This window comes from Armigeres subalbatus, chromosome 2, assembly GCF_024139115.2.
Source record: "Armigeres subalbatus isolate Guangzhou_Male chromosome 2, GZ_Asu_2, whole genome shotgun sequence".
NCBI classification, from domain to species: domain Eukaryota; kingdom Metazoa; phylum Arthropoda; class Insecta; order Diptera; family Culicidae; genus Armigeres; species Armigeres subalbatus.
The window spans coordinates 443,095,769-443,120,078 of record NC_085140.1 but is presented as its reverse complement, the minus strand read 5'-3'; the positions used below and the strand labels follow the sequence as shown (position 1 = coordinate 443,120,078).

Here is a 24,310-nt window from a genome sequence, read left to right as displayed (position 1 = left end):
CAACTTCCTTTACAACAGGATTGCAAAGTCTCAAATTGCTTCAAGTCTTTCGATAAATCTTCACATTTGAATATAAATAAACCAGCAATGAACTATGAAAGTTATTGCATTAAATGAAACTTAGATAAACTTTTTTGGTTTTTATTTGACGGGAAATCCTTATTGCAAGTGATAATAATGAAACTCGAATACATTTTGTAATTTAAAAAAAAACTAGAAATTTAATAGCAATCAATCGCTACCTAAGGTTTATCGACCCCTCAGCGTCCTCCAACAAAAACCCGTAAACAAAATAGTGAAACCCCCTCCAACGGTCGTAAAACATCGAAGCAATGCAGAAATAACGACCACGGCTAGCCCTAAAAATTATGACCTCGGACCGCATACTTCCGCCGCGGGATACTCGCGCTAACGCTCTACTCTACTGGTGCATTTCCCTATCTGCTTGCAAATATACATACAGCATCCGTAACTGGGCGCTTTTCCGTCTGCTGCGCGCTGCAATGACTAAACAACCCAGGAAGCCGTTTGCTTCATGCGCCAGGAGGGTGGATGCACATTTAATGGATACAAAAAATATCAAAATCTTGCAAACTTTTACCAATATGTTAAAATTTTATACAGTTTCTGTAGGTTTCTGTAGCTGTACAGCTTGGCAGCCCTTACTTTGCACCGTTAAATGTGCAAAAACGATTCATAAAAAAATGAAAAACGATCCGTAAATAACATCTGAATGTTCCATAAATCCATAAATCCATAAAATAGTTCGGGAGATTCCATAAAGAATAATTTTATGATCCATAAATCTTTGAAAAATTATCCATAAAAACTATATTTTGATCCATAAAATTTCAAATTTGCGCAATTTTTATCCTGATGATGATCCATAATTTCAGTAAGGTGATCCATAATTTTATCCATAGTATTAATTGATCCACACATTTTTTTAAATCATTAATTTATGGATCATATCACCAAAACTATGGATCATTTGAACAAAGTTATGGATCGAATAACCAGAATTATGGATCATATGACTAAAATTATGGATCATCATCACGATAAAAAATGCGCAAATTTGAAGTTTTATGGATCAAAATATAGTTTTTTATGGATCATTTGTCATACGTTCATGGGAAAATAGCAAGAATTCTATTGTTTTTCTTGACCATGTTAATGGAACTTATTCCTCTATTAATTGCTAAATTTTAGCTTATTTATGGATCGAAAAATTATTCTTTATGGAATCTCCTGAACTATTTTATGGAATCATAGTAGCGTTTTATGGAACATTCAGATGCTATTTATGGATCGTTTTCCATTTTTATGGGTCCGTCTTTATTGTTTATACACAGAGAAACAGACGTCTCACTTAGAACAAAATGCAATCAAAATCATCGTCACAAAAACATTGTCGCCCAATGCTAAAATCACGATGAGTGGCCAAGCGGCAAGCAGATGGCGGTAGTGCGTAAACGTTAAACACAAGCAAAATCGATGGAAGCGCCATCGGTGGCCGATTGACCACCTACAAAAAATTAAATCAACCGTTAAAAAGGTAAACGATGGAACATGTATTGAGTGAGACGTCTGTTTATCTGTGGTTTATATGCAAAAGTATGTTTTGCCGTACCGCTTTATTTCAATGATCTTTTCTTGGTACCGTTTCGATTCGAAACCCGAATAGACTTCTCTTGCAGTTATATGAAATATTTCATTGAAATGTTTCAAACTTTTTTTTTTAACTATTGACCGAAGAAAAAGTCAGTATGTTTTGATAGTTTCAATCAGGAAATAAAAACTACCATATACTCTCCATTTAATTCCACCAATTATTTTCGATATCTTTGCAGATACGTATTTCGACCACAACTGTGTGGTCGTCTTCAGTAAAAAAATACGTGTCTGCAAAGATATCGAAAATAATTGGTGGAATTAAATGGAGAGTACTTAATTCGTCTTAGACGGTTGAATACATTCCACTAAAAGAGCTTAATATATATTTTTCTGACTACCATGTACATTATCTCTCAGATCTTCATTTTAAGTTTCGAACGGAGCCAATGAATCCCTTGAACTACTTATTAATTACATATTATTCAGCAATCCACATTCATATACACAGTCAAGATATAGGACAAAAACACTCAAAATAGTGTAATTTATGTGCTTTAAAAAGCTTTGTAGTCATCATAATGTATCTTTGGTCAGAAACCAACTGTTGGAAACTCATTTTTTCTAGGCTTGGATAATAGTTTACCAAGATATGTAGAAATTTTGGCTATCTGGCTATCTTAATACCATTAAACGATTAGCGTTTTACTCTGCCCGACGTTTCGTAGTTTATAGTAGTTTACCAAGATAATTTTGCTGAGATCCCGGTAATTAATTGTTCAAGTTTTGCACTAAAATGGTAAGAATCACATACCAAGTTATCATATTATCTATCTTCTTCTCTTATATATAAAAATGAAATGGTCTGTGTTCGTATCCGCATAACTCGAAAACGGTTGGATGGATTTTTTTCATTTTTTCAGCAGAAACATTCGTTATAGTTTCCGACGGGTTTATATGATATTTCTTAATGCGAAAATTACGAGTAAAGTTGAGCAAATCGTGAAAAACTAAAATTGTGATTCCTATGCAAACTTTGCATGGGCAGTTCGGAATGCACATTCTCGCCTACTATGCAGGACAACGTCTGCCGGGTCAACTAGTCTATATAATAAAAATGAAATGGTCTGTGTTCGTATCCGCATAACTCGAAAACGGCTCGATGGATTTTCTTCATTTCTTCAGCAAAAATGTTCGTTATCGTTTCCGACGGGTTTATATAATATTTCCTCATGTGAAAATCACAAGTAAAGTTGAGTAGATTGTAAAAAACTAAAGTAAAGATTCGTATGGGATTTTCGCATATGCAGTTCACAACGCGCATTTTCGCCTACTATGCAGGACAACGTCTGCCGGGTCGACTAGTTGTTCAATAAAAATGACATTCCATTCTGAAAGATGGGGGTATGTAAAAAATAGAATGATGGTGATGGTTTGGTGATGGTTTGCGTGGGAATGCTATTAGATTGGACGAATCGACGTTTGAATCTTTGTTTACAAAATCACATACGTCCTTTTGAATAAGTACCCGAGATATGGTTGAATGTTGAATGTGCTGTTGCTGAAGCTCCAGTCGACCCGGAACAACCAAGTGAATTAGTAACCCACAACGCCACCAGAGGCAATCACCAGTGAGAAGGATACGATGAGATTCGGGCTGTGGATCCCATATCCAAGTGAAGCTTTGGGAAATACTGGTGTATAAATGTATGCGAGCTTCTATGAATCATGACCTGAATGTCAAGCGTGGACCTAATTATCGGCCGCCGATGGCTGTTGGAATAAGAAGTTGCATATCATTAAGTATAATTTTAATCTTAAGTCTATTTTCCTTCATTATATTTGGTCTTATCATGATACGCGCATATGCAATCGGTCGTTAGAGAGACCATCCTTATTGTTGTGTTGATTTTGGTACTAGAATCACATATTGTTACTGACGCCTATCGGGCTTTAGTCTCATTCATTCTAAAAGTGATTTTTGCATATTAATAATTAGCTCTTCCATCATATGGTCAAGAAATATAATTCAACTCCATTCACCTCATACATTGGACCTATATAAATTGAACTTTCAAAATTGATCCTTAAAACTAGGGATTGAACTTATTATATGGAATTCCGAAAAGTATTGTATGGCGGACTTCTAGCTCTTTGACTCTACAACTTTGTCTAAGGGTACATTGCTTTGTGTCTAATGTTTGCAGGGCGAAGCGCTGGTATCGCGTAATATACTAAATGATAATAAGTGTTATTACGGTACCGTTCAGACATAACTTTGTTGTCACATATTTCATGTGTATCTTTTGGTGAGAAAATTCCATTATATATTTTTGCCAAATTTTATTGAAACTATATGATCATAAACTATAAAAAAAACACCATCAGGGCACCCGATTGAAGCGATTTGGATAGGAAGAGTGGAATCGCCAACTTCCTATTGTTAACATCTCGTGGATAAAGGCCATCTATTGGGTCAATCTGGGAAACGAGGGCTAGATTATATTGTTGTATGTACGAACTTTCTTCTGGAAGGAGATTCTCAATTCATCCCGTGGATTCGCATAAGTGTCTCTGCTTATGGAACCACCTCACCCATTTTTGGCCCTTCATACAGGAGTTTGATGAAATATAAACAATAATATAATCATGATCAAATCGTTTGTCAGATATGTCCAGTGCTATCGGCAGGTGCCTTGCTACAATAGATAGTAGTATCATCATCATCATCATCATGTAAAAAATAGAATGAATTATAAAATAAAGTGTGGCGAATTACGCTTCTAGGTTCAACTTAATTCGAGTCAAGTACGAGACACTGAACACAGCCTCACAGACGAAGTCGAAATACGTATCTGTAAAGATAAAAAACGCAGTGAAATTAAATGGAAAGTAGTATACTCATCTTAGACAGTTAAATACATTCCACCAAAAGAGCTTGAAGTATTTTTTCTGAAGAATATTTGGCTGACTCCTGACAAAAACAAAGCTACAGGATAAACTTTCACTTCTCGGTAATCTGGATCGATTAGTGCAGAAGGAAAAGGAGACTATAGTAATGAAATATAACGCACATACGTTCAAGCATGTTTGACAAACGGCTTTGGAATATTTCGTCGATTTTTTCCTCTTCATCAATGTGAGTTTCGACTTTTATAGTCGTTTCGTCGAATGATAACCTAAAACAAAAGATATTTTAGTACTAGATAAAGATTGTCGCTGTCGTCGCTGTCCGGAACATCTTTTGCTGGCGAGGATAGGGGAGCTAAATGTCAAAGAAGGAAAATCCATACGATTTGACAGCTTGCTACCCAACATGTTCCGGACAGCAGAACAAAGGGAACCGAAGCGACAATCTTTATCTAGTAACTAAAATATCTTTTCCTAAAACCTACATGAAAATAGCGAGGTGAGGTGGCTATAGTGAGCGCATCCTATTATATTTAATATTCTGGATTCGAATCCCGCTTTGGTCATACCATTTTTATAATTGTTCTGCAATAATTCTTGATTCGATGAGTGAGAGGGAAAAGTGATGAAACGAAAAAGGAATTTCATCTAATAGACACGATTTTCGTTTATTTTCCGAAGCTAGCTCCACAGAAAATATTGGTGGATAAATGATGATCTTCATTATAAACAACGAAACCAGATTCTCACTTGTCATGAAAAACGCTTGCTTTGGCTCCATAGAAACGAAAAGTCGAAACTTTGGTTATGGTTTGGTTTGGTAATGGAGCCTCAGCTCTACAAAATTTGCATGACGTTGCATGGAAAACTCGCACTTGAAGTTATGATGGTTACCATTACACAGCTCGCCAGTGACGTCGGAACTTCCAGAGCAGTGATAGCAAATATATTCGCTTAGGCGCTTTGCTTCGCTTCTTACCAGGTTGGCAGAATTTGTCCTCACGTGGAATAGACATTTTGATGACTCTTCGCAGCACTCGAGAAAGACACAACGCTTCTTGAGGACGTAGATGGTATTGTCTTTTGTGGGATGGTTGCTTCTCACTCTTTTCGAGTATCCTTGCCCAGGACTCCAAACGCGAGGTTGTTAACGAATCTAACATAGATTCCATCCAGCTCATCTTCGAGCAAAACCAACGCATATCATCGATAATTTCTCGCACATCGGATTTTCTCGGCTCATCCATTAGAACTCCAGCAGCCTTTGTATATGAAATGAATATCCACGATGATCCTTTTATTCCCGAATCGATCATCGTGAATTTTTCATGCGTGCATGTGCATAGGAAAAAACGAGATACTTGGACAATTCCTTCGACAAGAAGACACGCCTCGTTGTAGTGGATTTCGGGGAAAGGGTTGTTTGGCTGAATGTCACTTGGCCGAACAAACCATTAGGCCGAAAACCCATATTGACATTTTCCGAATAGGAAATTTTGCCGAATAGGTTATTTGGCCGAACAGATCATTTGGCTGAATAGATCATTTGATCGAACATGTCATTTAGCCGAACAGGTCAGTCGAAAAGTGAGGAATGAGGTGTGAAAAGTGAGACATCTTACTTCTCACTACTTATTTCCCACTTCTCACTGTGAAAAGTGAGTATTGCGAAGTGAGACGTTCACTTTTAACTTCTCACTTAGGTCGGTCGACCAAATGTGTCATTTGACGTCTCACATCTCACTTCTCGCTGTGAAAAGTGAGAAATGGGAAGTTAGAAGCGATGAGTGAGAAGAAAGGTGTCTCCCTTCTCATTTTGCTCTTCTCATTTTACGCAGTGAGAAGTGATAAGTCAGAAATAAGAAATGAGAAGCGAGACGTCTCACTTCTCACTCTTCATCTCATACTTCTCACTGTAAAAAGTGAGTAGTGCGAAGTGAGTAGTGCGCCGTTCGACTTCTTCCCAGTGGGTCACAAGGTGTCTCCCTTCTCATTTTGCTCTTCTTATATTACGCAGTGAGAAGTGATAAGTGAGAAATAAGGAGTGAGAAGTGTGAAGTGAGAAGTGAGACGCCTCAGTTCCCAGTTCGCATTACTAACTTTTTACTTTTTACTTTTCACCTCTAATTTCTCACTTATCACCTCTCACTGCGTAAAGTGAGAAAAGCAAAATGAGGATGGAGATGCTACTCATCTCATTCATCACTTTTAGCTTCCTATTTCTCACTTTCACAGTGAAAAGTGAGATGTTAGACGTCAAATGACATATTCGGCTGAATGACCTGTTCGGCCAAAAGAACTATTCGGCCAAATGGCTTATTCGCCCAAATGACCTTTGGCTTAATGGTCTGTTCGGCCAAACAACTTTCGACCTAGTGGCCTTCGGCCGGTGACGTGGCTGTCATGCACCAAACACAATACACATTTGCGCTTGGAATTGAAATGTTTCAGAAGGGATTGAAATTATGGGATTGGAATTTGACAAATGATTTATATCCAGTTTTGTAATATTGGCTATTAAAGTGAGCTTAGGCAGAGAACCACACGGGGAGTCTCAAAATAATAATCGAAGCAGTCATCGCAGACTGAAAAGATATTACATTGAGTACTTTCCTCAAGGAATCCAGACCCAGAAGAGCTCGCGTTTTCAAGGGCACGTCATTTAATACGGAAGCAACGCATAGCTGCCATTTTTATTATTTCTACTTTGCTGCGTCGCAGCATGCGAGTACTTTTAATTTTGGATTCCGTGAGGAGTGCCCTTAACGTAAAACAGTCCTGAATCCAAATAAATTATACCTCGCACCAATCTCGATAAATAAACAACGAATAACTGTCATATTTTTATTTTGCCTTTGCTGCGTCGCAACAAGCGCAGGATAAAAACATGAGAGCTGCTCGTTTCTTCAATATCAATAGTGGTGCCCTTGAAAACGCGAGGTGAGACAAAATTGTATTCCATAAAGTTGCATTGCATTGCGATGCGTTGTAGCTAGGGTGGTCTAACCAGTTATATCGAAACCGGTATTGCCGGCCAATTTTGAGTACCAAAAATACCGGTTTTAGAGAAGGAAAATAACGGTATTTTCGGTATTTCAAACTTTGCTATTGGTATAAAAAATCTCGAATAGTTTTCAGTTAAGCTAAAGATTCACCGAGCCACAAGCACTTACAAAAATTGAATGCGCGCATGAATAACATTTGCACAAGTAAGCATCATTGACAACGTTCAGGCTACCGCAAAATTCGATCATCATCGTCATTAATCATACGTGTTGCTCCATTCTTTCAGCCATATGTCAAATTTTTCTTCTATGAAATTGTTAAAACGGTAAGTGCCGTAGTAGTTTTCTACCGGAGATCACTTATCCGGGCGAAAAATAATTTTTTTTTTTTGTATTGCGTTTATTTGTAAGGCTCATTCGCCATTGGGCATAACGGAGCCGAAATTATTTTTTTACATTTTTACCATTTTAATCTGAGTCTTTAAAACTAGGCTAGGTTGGGAAACCGATATACTCGCGGTTGAGTTAAGGTTAGGGACTACATTTTTTTTCAATAGGATGGAAAGGGAGTCGTGAGAATTTATGGTGGTGTTGTTGTAGAGAAAGGATAAGGATAAGGATTTTTTTGGAAATGATACTACGACGAGATTTTGATAGTTGAATAGGAGATACAATGGACGTGGTGTGAGCTATAATCAAACTCTAACATCAATGCGCTTCAAGTACAAATAAATAAGTTGCATGTAATCGATATCAAGGCATGCCAGCACCTCTCTAATGGGCTTCTGCCGTCTTCCTCGGACTCGGAGAGTGTCAGTCAGCTCAGATCTTACTTCACGATGTTCGTCACATTCCCACACGACATGGTCAATATCCTGATAGCCGTTGCCACAAACACATAGATTGCTTTCTGAAAGCCCAATACGGAAAGTGTGCGCGTTTAGTACATAATGATTGGACATCAGGCGACACATGACGCGAATGAAATCGCGACCCATGTTCAACCCTTTGAACCACGGTTTCTTCGATACCTGTGGGAAAATTGAATGTAGCCATCTACCCATCTGCCCATTCCTCCATTTTTTTTTGCCAACTTGTCAAGGTCTCTTGGCGTGCCAATGCGAAAAATTCATAAAAGGCGATTTGTCGCTCGTAAATATCGCCTCGTAGAGCACCAGTCTTAGCCAAGAAGTCCGCTTTCTCATTACCCAAAATTGAGCAATGCGAAGGGACCCAGGCCAATGTGATGGTGTAGGAGCGTTTCGATAAAGCTCTCAAGCCTTCCCTAATCCTAGTCAGGAGATACGCTGAGTGCTTAGTTGGCTTCACAGACTGAATGGCTTCCAGAGAGCTTAGACTGTCAGTGAAGATAAAGTAGTGGTCGGGTGAAAGAGAGGCAATATACTCTATTGTATAGTGTATGGCAGCAAGCTCTGCGATGTATACAGAACAAGGTTCCTGGAGCTTGAATGAGGCGCTATGAAATGTGTTATGAACTCCGAAACCAGTGGAACCATTCATTTTAGATCCGTCTGTGAAAAATCTTCTATCTTCGTTAGAGTACCCATACTTGCTTGAAAACAAAGAAGGTATCAACAACGCCCGATGGTACTCAGGTATACCATGGAGCTCTTGCTTCATGGATTTATCAAAAACTACATCAGAACCGACGAAGTTCGAGAAGTTATCGCGATTTGTAACTACCGTAGATGGGCGCACATCCAGCGTCATGTACCAGTAGTAAATACTCATGAAACGGGTTTGAGGATTTTGTTCTAACAGCTTCTCGAAATTTTCAATGATCAATGAGTTGCGATTTTCACATCGAATGAGGAACCGGAGCGAAAGTTCCGCGAAACGATCTGTCAAAGGAAGTACTCCTGCAAGTACCTCTAGACTCATCGTGTGAGTCGAGTTCATACAACCTAATACGATGCGAAGACACCGGTACTGAATACGTTGAATTTTCAACATGTGAGTCTTTGCCGCGGATTGAAAACAAAAACTACCGTATTCTAAAACTGACAGGATGGTTGACCGGTACAACCGAAGCAAATCTTCCGGATGGGCTCCCCACCATGTACCTGTTATTGTTCGCATAAAGTTGATTCGCTGCTGACATTTTTGTGTCAGATATACAATGTGTTTTCCAAATGTACATTTTGAATCGAACCACACCCCAAGATATTTGGAAGACATGCTATGAGAGATCGTTTTACCCATCAGCTGAAGCGGAAACTTTGCTGGCTTATGCTTTTTTGAAAAGACGACCATCTCAGTTTTCTCTGGAGAGAAATCGATACCAAGTGTCAAAGCCCAGTTCGACAAATTATCCATAGTATTTTGTAACGGCTCTTGCAGTTCAGATGCGGTTGATCCCGAAACGGAAACAACGCAATCATCCGCAAGCTGTTTTAAAGTGCAATTTTCCATGAGACATGCATCAATGTCTCTGACGTAAAAATTATAAAGTAGGGGGCTCAAACATGAGCCCTGCGGGAGACCCATGTAGCTAATTCGTAAGGTTGTCAAGTCACCAAGAGAGAAATTCATATGCTTCTCTGACAACAAATTGTACAAGAAGTTGTTTAAAGTCGGCGAAAGTCCACACGCGTGTAGCTTGTCAGATAAGACGTCAACACAAACTGAGTCAAAAGCACCCTTAATATCCAAAAATACAGAACCCATCTGCTTTTTATGGGCGAAGGTAAGTTGAATCTCCGAAGAAAGCAGCGCAAGGCAGTCGTTCGTTCCTTTCCCCCTACGAAAACCAAACTGTGTATCTGACAATAGATTATTTGATTCAACCCAGCTATCCAACCGTAAAAGAATCATCTTCTCGAAAAGCTTACGTAGACACGACAGCATTGCGATAGGACGGTACGAGTTATAATCGGACGCAGGTTTACCCGGCTTTTGGATGGCTATCACTCTCACTTGCCTCCAATCATCCGGAACAATATTATCCTCCAGGAATCGATTGTACATGTTCAAAACGCGCCTCTTCGCGCCGTCTGGGAGGTTTTTAAGCAAATTGAACTTAATTCTATCCATCCCTGGGGCGGAATTGTTGCATGATAATAGAGCAATTGAGAATTCGGCCATCAAAAAGGGTCGGTCCATATCGTCTCTGTGAGCTAAAGTATCACGACAGGTTTGCTTAACTGGTACCGAATCCGGACAAACTTTCTTAGCAAAATCAAAGATCCACCGCGGAGAATTTTCACGATCTTCGTTAACCGACGATGGGTTACGCATCCTCCTGCCAACATTCCATAGGGTTCTCATTGAAGTTTCTCGCGACAATCCTTCGACAAAGCTGCGCCAATAATCGCGTTTTTTCGACTTAACCAGCTTTTTAAACTGGGATTCAAAATCAATATACCGTTTAAAAAGATCGACCAAACCTTGCTTTCGAAAGTCCTTGAACGCGATGGATTTCTTGCGATACAGAATTGTACACTCATTATCCCACCACGGACTGGGAGGTTTTTTACGAACCGAACTGCCAGGCACTGGGAAACGTTGTGCCTGAAGCGCGCTGTTAAGAATTAGTTCTGATAGAAATTGGTATTCTTCACGCGGTGGAAGCACCTTGACATGTTGTTCACCATCACAAATCGCCTCCGCATATTTGCTCCAGTCGATGTGTTTCGTAAGGTCATATGCAATGTTGACTAGGGGATTCTGGTATGTTCCATTGGACATTGAAATTTCGATTGGCAAATGATCACTGCCATGGGGATCTTGGATCACCTTCCATGTACAGTCCAACGATAATGAACTCGAACAAATTGAAAGATCTAAGCGACTATCTTTGGCTGGAGGTGCCACTCTTGTAACTTCTCCGGTATTTAAAATAGTCATATTGAAGTCATCACAGATGTCATATATCATGGATGAGCGGTTATCGTCGTAAAGTTCTCCCCAGCCTGTTCCATGGGAGTTGAAATCACCCAACAGCAACCGTGGCTCGGGCATAACCGAGCAAATATTCGAAAGATCTCTATGAGGTATCGCAGTTTTTGGTGGGAGATATACAGAGGCTATACTAAATTCTTTTCCTCGAACAGTCATTTGACATGCGACAGCTTCGATGCCTGACATTGGCGCAAGATCGATTCGGTAAAACGAGTGGTGCTTCCTTATTCCTAAAAGTACTCCTCCATAATGGTTTGCACGATCCCGGCGGATGATGTTAAAATCAGGGAAAAGAAGGTTCACGTCAGAAGTTAGCCATGTTTCGCTTAACGCAAATACATCACATTGTAATTTATTGACTAAAAATTTGAAAATATCTAGCTTTGGAAGAAGACTTCGACAGTTCCATTGTAGAACCGAAATCGTATTAGCTTTGTTGACTGAATCAGCCATCGAAGGATACGATTGTTTCGAGGATGGGCATTTTAGAAGCCAGCTGCTTCAAAAGCGGAAGGGAGGGAGGATTGAATTGACTAAGTTTTTCATTGAATCTGAGGGCTAAAAAAGTTGAGAATGAAATCAACGATGCCAGAAAATGTGAACATTGGAGCGCTCTGTGCTTGCTCAGGACGTTCTGGGTGCTCATTTTCTGGCTGCCATATCGGGAAAACTGCAGTATCCGGGATTTTATTTACATTCCGAAGAGGCGGAAAGTCTCTAGTCTCGCGGAGGTTGAACCCCGGAGATGAACGTTTTGAGGCATTTGCTCCTGTTTCAGAATTGGGCATGTTGTGTTGGGGATTATTCCGAGGCAGCTTTCAGGCTTTTTGACGGTTTCTGGCTTTGCTTCACCCGCTTCCTCGTCGAACCTTTGAAAGTAAATGGAATCCCTTCGTCAACGTCAGAATCAGAGCCCTGATCGTCGATTGGTAGATTAGAGAAGATGTTAGATGACTCGATAGAAGAAGCGGCCTTCTTCAACATTTCGGCATAACTACGCCGAGAACGCTGTTGCAAAGATCGCTTATGGGTTTCTCGTCGCTGTATATACGTTGGACATGCGTCGAGCGCATGCGGGGAGTCTCCGTTGCAGTATACACATTTCGGCGGTGTTTTGCACGCGCCGTCAGAATGTCTTTCGCCACACGATGAGCAACGTGGTTTGTTGCAGCAGTATTGAGCCGTATGACCCAACTGCTTGCAATTGGTGCAATTCATCATCTTCGGTACATACAACCGAATTGGTAGTCGAAGTTTCCCAATGACAACGAAATCCGGAAGCGCTGATCCAGAGAAAGTCACACAAAATGAGTCGGAAAGTGAAAAAACCTTTTTCTCCCCCTCTCGCAGCACTGAATGCATCTGCCTGCAGTCCAGTATCTGTACAGGAGGAAGAGAGGGATTCTTGAAGCATCCGAAGCCCTGCTTGATTTCATCACAGGTCAGACTCCCTTCGGTGACTACTCCCGAGATTTCGACCTCATTTGAGGGTAAATAAACGCGATACTCAAGTGTGAAGAGCTCACAGGTGACAATCTCATTTGCTTGTTTACGGTCTGAAACAGTAACCCGAAGCTTACTTGTACCAACCGTGTCAATACGGATCAGCGACGAAAATCGCTTCGCCAGATCCTTGCTGATCTGACTTGTATTCAATTTTTTCCCTTCAGGTCGAAAAAGACAACAAAAGGCCCGCCAGAGTTCGGCAGGTAAGCCTTCGGGCGGGGGGTCGTAGATGAAGATTTCGTTTGTGATGTATTATGAGAGGTCACCGGAGGGGTGAGGGAAAAGTTGCTCACGTCCATTGATTGTTCATTTGAATTACCCAACAATAAATACTCAGATAGGGAGCGCGACGGGCCCCCGCCGAAATTATCGTCACTCATTGCCGGTGGTAGCACACCACAACGGCACACCAGGAAGAAACGTTTAAAATGGGAGAGGAGAGTAACTAAAACTAGCAAAAATTTACTACCTATTCAACTATTAACTTTAGTGATGTGGGAAGCGGTACAAGGAGGGAAACAAGGAAGGGTGTATTTTATATTTATTCTTATCTTCTGTAGTCTTTGCTGTGTCTGCAACCGGTCGACTCAATCTGTGTACGCGCAGGAAACCAACACCAATGCCGCACACTTCACTGTATGATTGCGTTCACGTTCGGTTCGATCTAATGCCGATAGTTGATGCGGAGCGCACGCATTTGGCCCGGTGGCGCGGGGCGCGGGGCGCGTGATATGATGCCGATGGATCACGTGGCTGTTTCGGTAACGATGTAGCAGAAATTCGTTTGATGGAAACTAATTGACTTCGTCAAATAGAACCACTTCCAGGGAGCCTGGGTTTATAGCACTTCACTTCGGAAAACCTCACTAGGAAAAAAAACGATTCAAACCCGGAGCGCAAGACAAAACCGACCGTCTCGCGCGGTAGCTCGACAAGGAATGAGAAAAATAATTGATCAGACATGATTTTGGCATTTTCTTCAAGACATCCATCTTTGATTAAGCTAGTGGACGAGATCATGAAGCGTCTAATCATTCGTGCATCAGAGCAGAATGCATAGGCATCGACCACACCTGACAACCGGTGCATAGAAGATACCTCTATGGACGATTTATCTGGTTTATCGGTAAAAAAAACATCTAGTAAAGAGACTGCGATTACGTTGACGCCAAGATCCTTGCAAGCAATTCATAAAGGATTCTACTACTATGAATCTAAAGGGATTAAGAGCAAGTACTTGAGACTTCGATTGAACCACAGAGAGCATTCTCTGCAGCTGGCAACATTGTCAACAAAATCCGATGCGGATTGAGAGATGAATTGCTCAGTATGTTATGTCAACTTAAATTTTACTTTGCCCGGCTTAACAACTAATGGTTTTTACATTTGAAGTTTATCAATAAATATTGTTTTTCACTCAAAAGTTCAAACCAAAGGTTTTTTATTTCTGAAATTTTCACAAATACCGGTTTTTTACCGGTATTGACTCCACTAAATACCGAATACCGGTATTTGTCAAAAATGCCCAATACCGACCACCCTAGTTGTAACGGAGTATTTCGTAGATTGCATACTGATAAACTGTCATGTATATTGTATATCCTTTTACTTTCTTACCCCAATGGCTTATGGGTTATAGGATTCCGTAAAGTTCGTTCTTAAAATATTAAAATCACATCATTTACCTACCATTTTTACCGCTTTATTTGTGTGATTTTTTATTTAGTAATAAGTTCTTCACTTACCTACTCATTAACAAATGTTGCTTCCTCTGAGATGTGTCCAGACCGTGGACTCCACGGTCTGTCACCCAACCAGCGCGCGGATGGCAGATTTTAACACAGTTCAAATCAGTAACACAGTAAAATCTGCAGAATCTGTATACAATTTTGGCAAATACAGTTTCGAAAGAGCAGTGAGAAAGACTAAATAATCCCATTTATTATTATAGTAGTGAAGTAAATCGTTTTATGACAAGTAAACACATTTCAATAAAATATCTCTGAATAATTTTGAATTCTTAGTAAATTTTTCAATTGATTCTTTGTGCAGATAAACCGGAAAAGATAAGAAAATTCAACAAGTTGTAAAATGCAAGAACATTATTTAGCTCTTTTTTAGTGAAATGTTTTTACTGTAATAAGACGAGTTTAGCACTATTCCATTTAATTGTAGTGGTGCAATTAAATGGATTGTGCTAAACTCGTCTTATGACAGTGTAAAATGCAGCTATTCCCAACAAGCAAATGAACCTATGATTTTCAATAAGTCGAGTTCAACAAGCTAGCACAGATGATGAAATAGCAGTACATTCAATTAAATGTTTTGTGTATTTTCATACTGCCGATGGGTGCATGAAATGAAGAACGATTTACAAAATATTTTTGAACATAATCAACGTTTATCTTTTCTACATTTTCCTTCAAAGTCTTCTCCACTATTGTTACGCCAACCCTAGCCAAATAGTAGATGCTGCACCCCTCGGAGCAAAAAATGCAACAACTTCAACCTACATAAAATATTAAACTGACCACTTTTATGGCCTACTGTGGGGCTCTTGCCAACATCGGCACCAGCCAACTGTTAGCGTCCGGCAAACTAAAACGGCGTGGTTTATCAGAGAGCTCTTTGTTTTTATTATTCGACACTTTCGGTGGCTGCCACCGGCGGCCGCCACGCAACGTGTTATATGTATGTGGATATGCATTCTTTTCTTGTAGTTCGCAGAAAATCCATAAAGCTTACCCTTCAAGGGTCGATATCGACTTATGGAGGAAAAATAATGCCATGTTACAATATTTTCCAGGTAACCATGGTGTTTCAACGGATTACCAAAGTGCTTTCTTTCAGCTCTCAATATGTTCATGAGCCAATATCAAATAATGTACGAAAACCGTAGTCCATGTGTATTTTTTCGGAGAGTAAGCGTAATTAAAATTTAAGGCCATTTTCTTTCCAACCAATTTATTTTGAGACTTTCATAGCTCGCAGACAGGTTCTTACAATTGATATCAAAATTCGATTATCTGTCAAGAAGCTAACCAAAATGATAAAATTAACAGCAATAATTCAAACTGGGGTTTCTCACCTGTAAAGGCATTATAAGGCTCGAATTGCATCTCTCGAATTGAATATCTGTACGCCAGAGATTATTTTTTGTAAGCCAAAAATAAACATGAATTTATCATCATCGCATATGTATCTGGCTTAGTAATTGAATGTATTACTGGAGAACAAAATTTTACTGGGTCAGTTTTGTTTACGAAATTGAAGAACACCAAATTTTATGGACTGTTAAAAACGTTCCTCCGATTTAACCATACCGAATTACCTTAGAAACCACATGGGAATAGCACACGGATGTAAATCCAATCAAACATCAACTTAATATAAAAAGTCCCACGTCCTTCCATATGCCATCTTCGCTACCTTCGTTTTTGATGTGAAACTTTAATGCGATATCGTCTGAAATGACCGTCAGGTAGGTACCCAAACGGGACAATACTGCTCGAAAACCTGCCGCCGACCTTGACATCAGATTCCGAGTATCGCAGATAATAAAACAAATAGGGGATCAAATCCAATAACAACTGACCACACACTGGCGCACCTTCTTCGGTTTGTGGCTGTATTGTTTCCTACCCAATCTAAGCCCCATTGTCCCGCCGGTCGATCTCATTTCGTTTTTATCGGTTGTTCGAGACAGTAACCCTTGTTTTACCATCCGTTTTTTCTATCTTCGACCCTCGTGTTCGCTGTGTATCCACCCTCGCGTCGCGTTCGAAAAGTGATTGCATCTCTCCATTGTGTGAATTCCAGTTTTTCTTTTTTTTTTATTTCTGGGCGTTACTATTATACAGTTTTCTTGAAGTATATTACTTCTTTCGATAGTTTCCTTTGATTCTAAGGAAACGCCAGTGTTTGAAAGTGTGACGCGGAATTTCGACCGTCGGTTTATTGCTAATCGCACGTGATTCGGTTTGAGAAGTGTTAAGTTTTTTTTCTCGGCATTTTTACGGGTTTTTCTACGGTTGAAAAACGAAAATTTTATTCTATTGTGCCCGAAAGTTTTGTGATTTGAATTCCAAGAAAGTTTTACGCCCTTCCCCCCGCCCAAGGCCACCCCACCGCAGTTGAGATGAAGTTGCTTTCAACGTACCAGAACAACCGTCACCGGTTCTTCAACCCTTTTAGCCAGCAGCAACAGCACACCGCAATCGATGCCGAGCTAAACGAAATGTGAGTAACCGACGCCATTTTGTTTTGAATAGAAAAAAAAGCCACTGTGACAGCCCTGTGGAATGTGGTGGCATAAAAATTAAATTAGGGGGAGACGTCACAAAGGGCACTCATGGCCAATGTTTTTACTTGAATCGAAATTGAAATTGACCTTACACATGCGGTTGTAATACTCTTATTTGTCAATATTCGCTGTTTTCAAAGAATAATTATTGAAAACTATTGATCGAACTCCAAACATTAATTCAGATGTTGGAGTTTTAATACTAACATATTGCATATACCTTCTCTTATTTGAAATTGCGCGCGCTACTTGACACAGCTCGACGCTAATGGGATAATTTTCGAGGTCAGGAAGCAAACTGCAGGAGTCGCAGTTATGCAAACTAACTGTTGGCCACGGCGACGCGACGAGTGAATTGTTTTTAAGCGTAGTTATAATACAACACCACAAACAAGGGAGAATGTATTTCACACCAACAAGTAGGATGGAAGTGAACCCAAATTTGTGATTCGGTATGATAGGAAGAGAGTTTATGAATTAGATCTTCTTGGGCAGTCAGCTACTGTTACGGAGTCCAGCTTTCATTACTCAGTGGTATTCGAACCAACTAACTTAAGTTTTTCTACCACGCAACAAATCTTCAGATACTAACCATGTATTGAAAATCGAATAAGATAGTTGGAATACAACTGAGTAATTACCAATACAAAACATGTTCAAATAGTAAAATACAATCATTAATCTGGGTAAAAGAATCCTATAATCGAACAAATGTTAGTGAAAACACATGAATCTAGAAATACACATAATCTATGTATAAAATAAAGTGACCTGATATCCCGGATCATGCGGGACAGTCCTGAATTCAACCTTCTTGTTGCGCAACGTCCCGCATTCCATGTTGAATCTGTAGTCTGGATGCCTAGAAAAATTGTTACAGCTCCGATTATAATTAGAATATGAAAAGGAGCTGAAATCTTACGAATCAGAATCATTTGAAAAAAGGAATAAGTGTAGAGAATGTGGAAATATTTAAGATCTGTATGAATCAAAATATCGGAATATATTCTGAAAAGTTTATCGACCAAAATCAGAAGGAAATGTTTGGTTTGTTTTCAAACCTAAATTTCTAAAAAATCATTTTAATAGATTTGATCAAACAATGATGACTAGTCGATAAATGATTGTTTTATTTTCAAGTTCGTTTATTTGGTAGGCTCAGGCGTACTTAAAATGATTGTTCTTGATTTTCAAATTGAAAGTAGTTATAAGCAGAGACAGCGTATTTACAATAGTTTGTCACACTTTCATGACATAAAAATCTCTGGAAATATGGTGATAATTCCTTTCATTGTTTATGTTTTCCCAGATAGTGAAAGGGAGCTTTATGGAAATATTGCGTGATTTCTCCCAATAAAAAATAAATTTTCAGCACTGATATGGATTATTTTCTATACACCTAACTATCGAAGTGCCCTCTCTAGGGGCGAAAGAACATGGTTTTCCACCTCTCTGATTAATGCAATCTTTTCTACTTCAATAAATTTTTCAAACAAAAACGAACATATAATTTTTCAAATTTTATTCGAGAGGCTCAGGCGTGTATAACACTTTACGGAGCCACGATATAGATATGTCAATTTCGACACACACAATCTGTCACAAATATGTTTTTCCTTCAATTATTTTTGGAAATCTGCAATAACTCTCTTCGTATTTCAAATCCTAGTCTTTGGGAAACGATTTCACCAGTGGGCTTATTTTTTTAGCGAATTTCGCTAAATGACGACATTCAAAATAAATCTTAATTTTTTACCGTTTATTGTCCGAAGATGACTGATATTTGTGAGTTTGATGATGACTGAAAATTGTTATTCGATAAACGATGGCTCATGTGTGTATGTGTATTACATGATACTAGACACGTAATCCGGCATCAGGTGTGGAAGATTGTATTAAGTTTTATGAAAATAAATGGTATGTAGATTAGACCTCTTCATGTTATCAAGAAATATCAAAAATTCAACCGGTCAGTCCAGAATCTCAATTCTTATGCTAAAGTTAGCTTCCCGTAAAATTTTCAGGTAATGCGGATAAAATTTCGGGTGGCTCAAGTCGATTTAGTGTTTTTGGGCCATTTTCAATTTTGAAAAAAATCTAACCAGAGATATAAAAGTGATTTTCAAGCTTTTAAGTGCATAGAAACACTGTTTCCCCTAAAAGTCGTTGTTCTACAAAATTCTTGAGTGTATTACAAATCATTGCTAATTTATAATATTATTATTCCTCTGTTTTCCCTGGACATTTGAGTAATATAATTGCCAATGTGCGATTTACCGTTAAAATCTTAAAAATCAGAAGCTGAACATTTGTCATAAATTTACACGTTAGGATTTCGTCAAACAAGTTGTTCGAACAAAAAAGCTTTGATTTCACTTGTTACTATGACGCACTCGATGGTAAAAGCATAAAGACATATGGTGCAATGAACTAAATTTGGAAGTCGTTTGTTATAAGCAGCAAATATCATCAAAAACCAATGCGTCTTTGTTCGAATAACTTGTTTGAAGAAATCCTAACGTGTAAATTTATGACAAATGTTCAGCTTCTGTTTGTTAAGAATTTAACGGTGAATCGCACGTTGGCAATATTACCTAAATGTCCACGGTAAAAAGAGGAATAATAATATTATAAATTATCAATGATTTGTAATACACTCAAGAATTTTGTAGAACAACGACTTTTAGGGGAAACAGTGTTTCTATGCACTTAAAAGCTTGAAAATCACTTTTACATGGTCAAAACGTAAACGGAACGAATCGCAATGTTCACAAGACTTGTAGAGCACACCAAAAGCTTCCGTTTAGAGGTTGTTGCGATGATTTTTAGCATTTATATCTCTGGTTAGATTTTTTTCAACATTGAAAATGGCCCAAAAACACTAAATCGACTTGAGCCACCTCGAAATTTTACCCGAATTAGCTGAAAATTTGACAGAAGGCTTATTTTAGCATAAGAATTGTAATTCTGTGCTGACCGGTTGAATTTTTGAAACTTTTTGAAAACATTTAATGTAGATATTTTTATTTCAATTTGATATCAATTGCAAGTGTTTCACCAAAAAAAATACGCATATTCTTTTCTAATAATGTCTGCTTTTTGACAACAACCCACGTGATCTTCATTAGAGAGATTTGCAGCCAGATATTTCATTAAACTCCTGTATGAAGGGCCAAAATGGGTGGGGTGGTTCCATAAGCAAAGACACTTATGCGAATCCACGGGAGGAATAGAGAATCTTCTTCCAGAAGAAAGTTCGTACACACAATAATATAATCTAACCCTCGTTTCCCTTGAGAATTCATTGTTGTCATGGGCAGATAACAAAGCAATAAATTAGCGTTGATAACGGAATATAAGGAAAGACAAAAGCGGTTTAATCTAAAAAAGTTAAAAATGGTCTCCATTAGCAGCAGCGCTAAAACGCACGTAAACCATTTTTTCTCGAATTTGAGCAAAAAAAGATTTGGACTCATTTTTTTTAAAGCGAAATGCAAAAGCAGATTATTTGTTGCTTCAATATGATAAAAATCGGCTTTCAGAGTGTAATCTCTATATTATAGAAAGCAATTTATGATGCACAGAATATATAATATAATAATAATAACTTTCTGTTCCTAATTGTGTGCGCGGAATGGATAATTGGTTGCTTCAGACAGAATTGGAACAAAAACAGTGGCCTGTATTTCAGTTATTTATTATTGAATTCAAGATCTTTTTTTATACAAATGTAGCGTTTTCTTCATGCTTTTAAGAAAAAAGACGGATGAAATTGTTCGTCACGGTTTCGAAGAAGTTCTCAAATTTTTCCTGTAACACGGCTAATTAGGCGGCGCACACCTTCTTCGTCCATCGTTTTAGCTATCTTATTCCAACAGGTCTTCATCTGATTGATGTCTTTGACAACCTTTCCCTTTGCCTTGAGTCTCCTCTTCATGATTGCCCAGTATTTCTCAATAGGGCGAAACTAGGGGCAATTGGGTGGGTTAAGGTTTTTTGGAACAACCTGGACCCTTTTCTCTGCATACCATTCTTGAACGACTTTGCTGTAATGACAGCTTGCCAAATCTGGCCAAAATATTACGAGATGGTCGTGGGATCGAATGAACGGCAAAATTCGTTTTGACGACACTCTTTTGGTATAGTTCCGACGTCATTGTCTTATTTGTAACGAAAACTTTCGTTTTTTGCCACAGCTGCAAATGTCCTGCCAAATCATGAATTTTCGTGCAAATTTGTCGGCAAAAACAAATTTAAATTTGGCTGGAACATCCCCCCGAGCCGTTGCCAAGTAAAATTTTTGACCTGGGATTTGCCCGAAGTCAGCCTTGACTTAGGTTTCATCGTCCATCAGAAGACACTTGTCGAACTGGGTCAGCACCTGGTCGTATAGCTTCCGAGCACGGATTTTGGACACACTATTCTTCACCTGTCATAAGACGAGTTTGAACAGTCCCATTGAATTCCACCACTTAATTGTATCCTGACAGATACGTATTTCGACCTCAACAGTAAGGCCGTCTTCAGTGTCTTGTACTTGACTCGACTATTCGACTATTCGACACTATTCTTTTTTATGGTCCGATTTGGCTGTTTGCTCGATACGACTTGATTCCTTCCCGGAGTCGAGTTCTCCTCACGGTACTATGGGCAGCACCGAAATTTCCGACAGATTGGGATTCCTCTTAATCGTCTTCAAAATCTTACCACGCAGTTTCCGGTCGACAGTTCCACTCCGACGATTGGCTTGAGGCTTCCGAATCGTCGTCAATGTTTCCTTATACCGTTTGATAACGCGCCATACGGTATTTCTGGGCAATTTCAGCTGTTTGATGCAGACCACAATGGATTTTCCAAATGATTGTGCACAATTTTTCCCCTTTTTTTGGCTTCCCTGTTGATTGTTTACAAAGTACAGTCGATTTGCGGAATGTCAAAAATACATACGTGAAGCTGACAAAATTCCCGACACGTGGGCGCCAAGAACTTCCAAATCCGTCCACCAGGAGCGCCACAATATGAGCAAAAGTTTGTTCCAATTCTAAATGAAGCAAGCTTTAGGTACAATAATAAGTTTGTCAATCGAAGCTGGACGTAGCAACTGTTTTGGCAAGGAAACATATTTCAAACTGCTGAAATAAAACAATAAGAACAAAAAAAAATGCGAAGATAAATTATCCGGAGAGAGACAAGGGATATCTGCTACTTGGCCACTGAACAGCTCCAGTGAGCGTTTTTTAATACTTCGAGGTAACTAATCTAAATGTGTATATCACGTGACTAGCACGAAAAATTTTCCCTGAAAAATCGACATAATTCCCGAATCGGAGATTTCCTAGGTTGGACTGGCATTTCCACATTTGAGAAAATAGAACTTTGGGCAATATTAGCATTTATGTAGGACTGGTCTTATTATTCGTGTTTGATTACATGTATTTTCATTCCGTATAAATATCCGATTGGTCGGAATAAAAAATTGCCTTTTCATCAATGGCGAACTTTAGTAAACATGGCAAAACAGTGACTTGACCATTGACATAAACACAATAACCGATCTGGAAAGTTGTCTCAACGGGAAAATAGATAGTCGAAATCAACTTGTGGTGATAGCGAGAAATCAGATAATGGACTTCAAAATTTAATAAGACCTTTATACACATACATCATGCACACATACACGTACGTACAGGCATCATCTAAATTCATCGTAGCTGAGTCAATTGAGTTTGAGCGTTTGGGTCTAATTCACCAGGTCTTATATTAAAGTTCGTTTTGGAGCAGACGTTTTTTCGTATACTTAGCGGATACTTAGAACGGTAAAACGTTGAAGACAGATACACTTTAGGGAACATAAATAATACTAAAAACGTACAAAAGTAGTGAAATATTTGTATAAATTTCCAGAACATTTTCATGAGACAAAAAATTACCCAAACTGAGTTTTTATTATTGTGCGCAGAATTAGGAACATTGTGCGCAGAATATGGAACATTTCAAAATATGTGCCCAGAATTAGGAACCATATGGCAATTTACAAATCGATTAATAATATATGTTCTTGGTCAATTTAATGAAAATTTTCATGATTCATAGTTACACATCTACTACATAAAGATATTAATAATTCATATTGTTTTCTCGATAACAATGATTTTTTTTTTCAAAATTTCCTTAAATGCGCAGAATATCGTACCTCCACGGTACGTAATTTAAATCCTTTCGAATTTTCATGTAAAATTGTTCTGAATTAGCATTGGAAATTCTCCCAAAATTTCCATAGGAAGGAAAGTTTCTTCTGAAACTGATCGGGAGATTCTTCTGAAATTGGAAATTGTTCTGACATTTTTAAGTTTGGAATTAGCGGCTTTTCAGTCTCTTTATGCTTTATGCGCTTAGCCAGAGACGCTGCATGTTTAAATCCCTGAGGAAGGCCAAGACCAAGGGCCGAAACGTAGGAAATTAAACCATTTTTGTGAGACTGAAAAGCCACTAATTCCAAAGTTATCAGATGACACAGTCGTTTTTCAAGTTAGACGTCTTTTTTGTTCATTTCTTTTTTCCCATTGTCTTTCTTCCCTTTTCCTGTTATCTTATTTCTTCTCCATTTTTCTTTTCTTTTTCTTATTTTTCCTTTCCACTTTTTACTATTTTTTCTCCTTTATCGTTTTCCTTTCCTCTTTCCTTTGAATTTTTCTGTCTACCTTTTCCTACGGTCAAACCTTTATGTCCTACGACTCGATATCGATTCATGGAAGCCATTTATGCCAATATAAAAACATATTTTCTCGGTTAATATGATGGTCCCTTCATAAAACTTGCTGTGGATTTTTTTTATTCCACATCTCTTTTTTTCCACGAGCCATAAGTTTTCCGTTTTTCCTGTTTTTTTTTTCCTAATTTTCCTTCTTTCTTCCTCCTTCATATTCTCTTTTTCCTGCTTCCTTTTCTCTTTTTTTCTTTTATATTCATCTCCCTTTCCTGCTTCCCTTTTCTTCTCTTTCCTTTTCCTTCTTCTCTTCCCCTTTTTCTTGTTTTTCCATTTTCCCGTTTG

The 24,310-nt window shown here is 38.6% G+C and overlaps 1 protein-coding gene across 1 annotated transcript in view; it reads left to right on the top strand.

The window, feature by feature from the left end:
• The first annotated feature begins 16,628 nt into the window (after positions 1-16,628).
• The window catches only part of LOC134213681 (CUGBP Elav-like family member 1), a 495,491-nt gene continuing 487,809 nt past the window's right edge, over positions 16,629-24,310 (top strand). Inside the window, exon 1 of the mRNA XM_062692950.1 lies at positions 16,629-17,195. Within this exon, the coding sequence (XP_062548934.1) occupies positions 17,095-17,195 (101 nt within the window). The 5' untranslated portion in view covers positions 16,629-17,094. The remainder of the gene's footprint in view (positions 17,196-24,310) is intronic.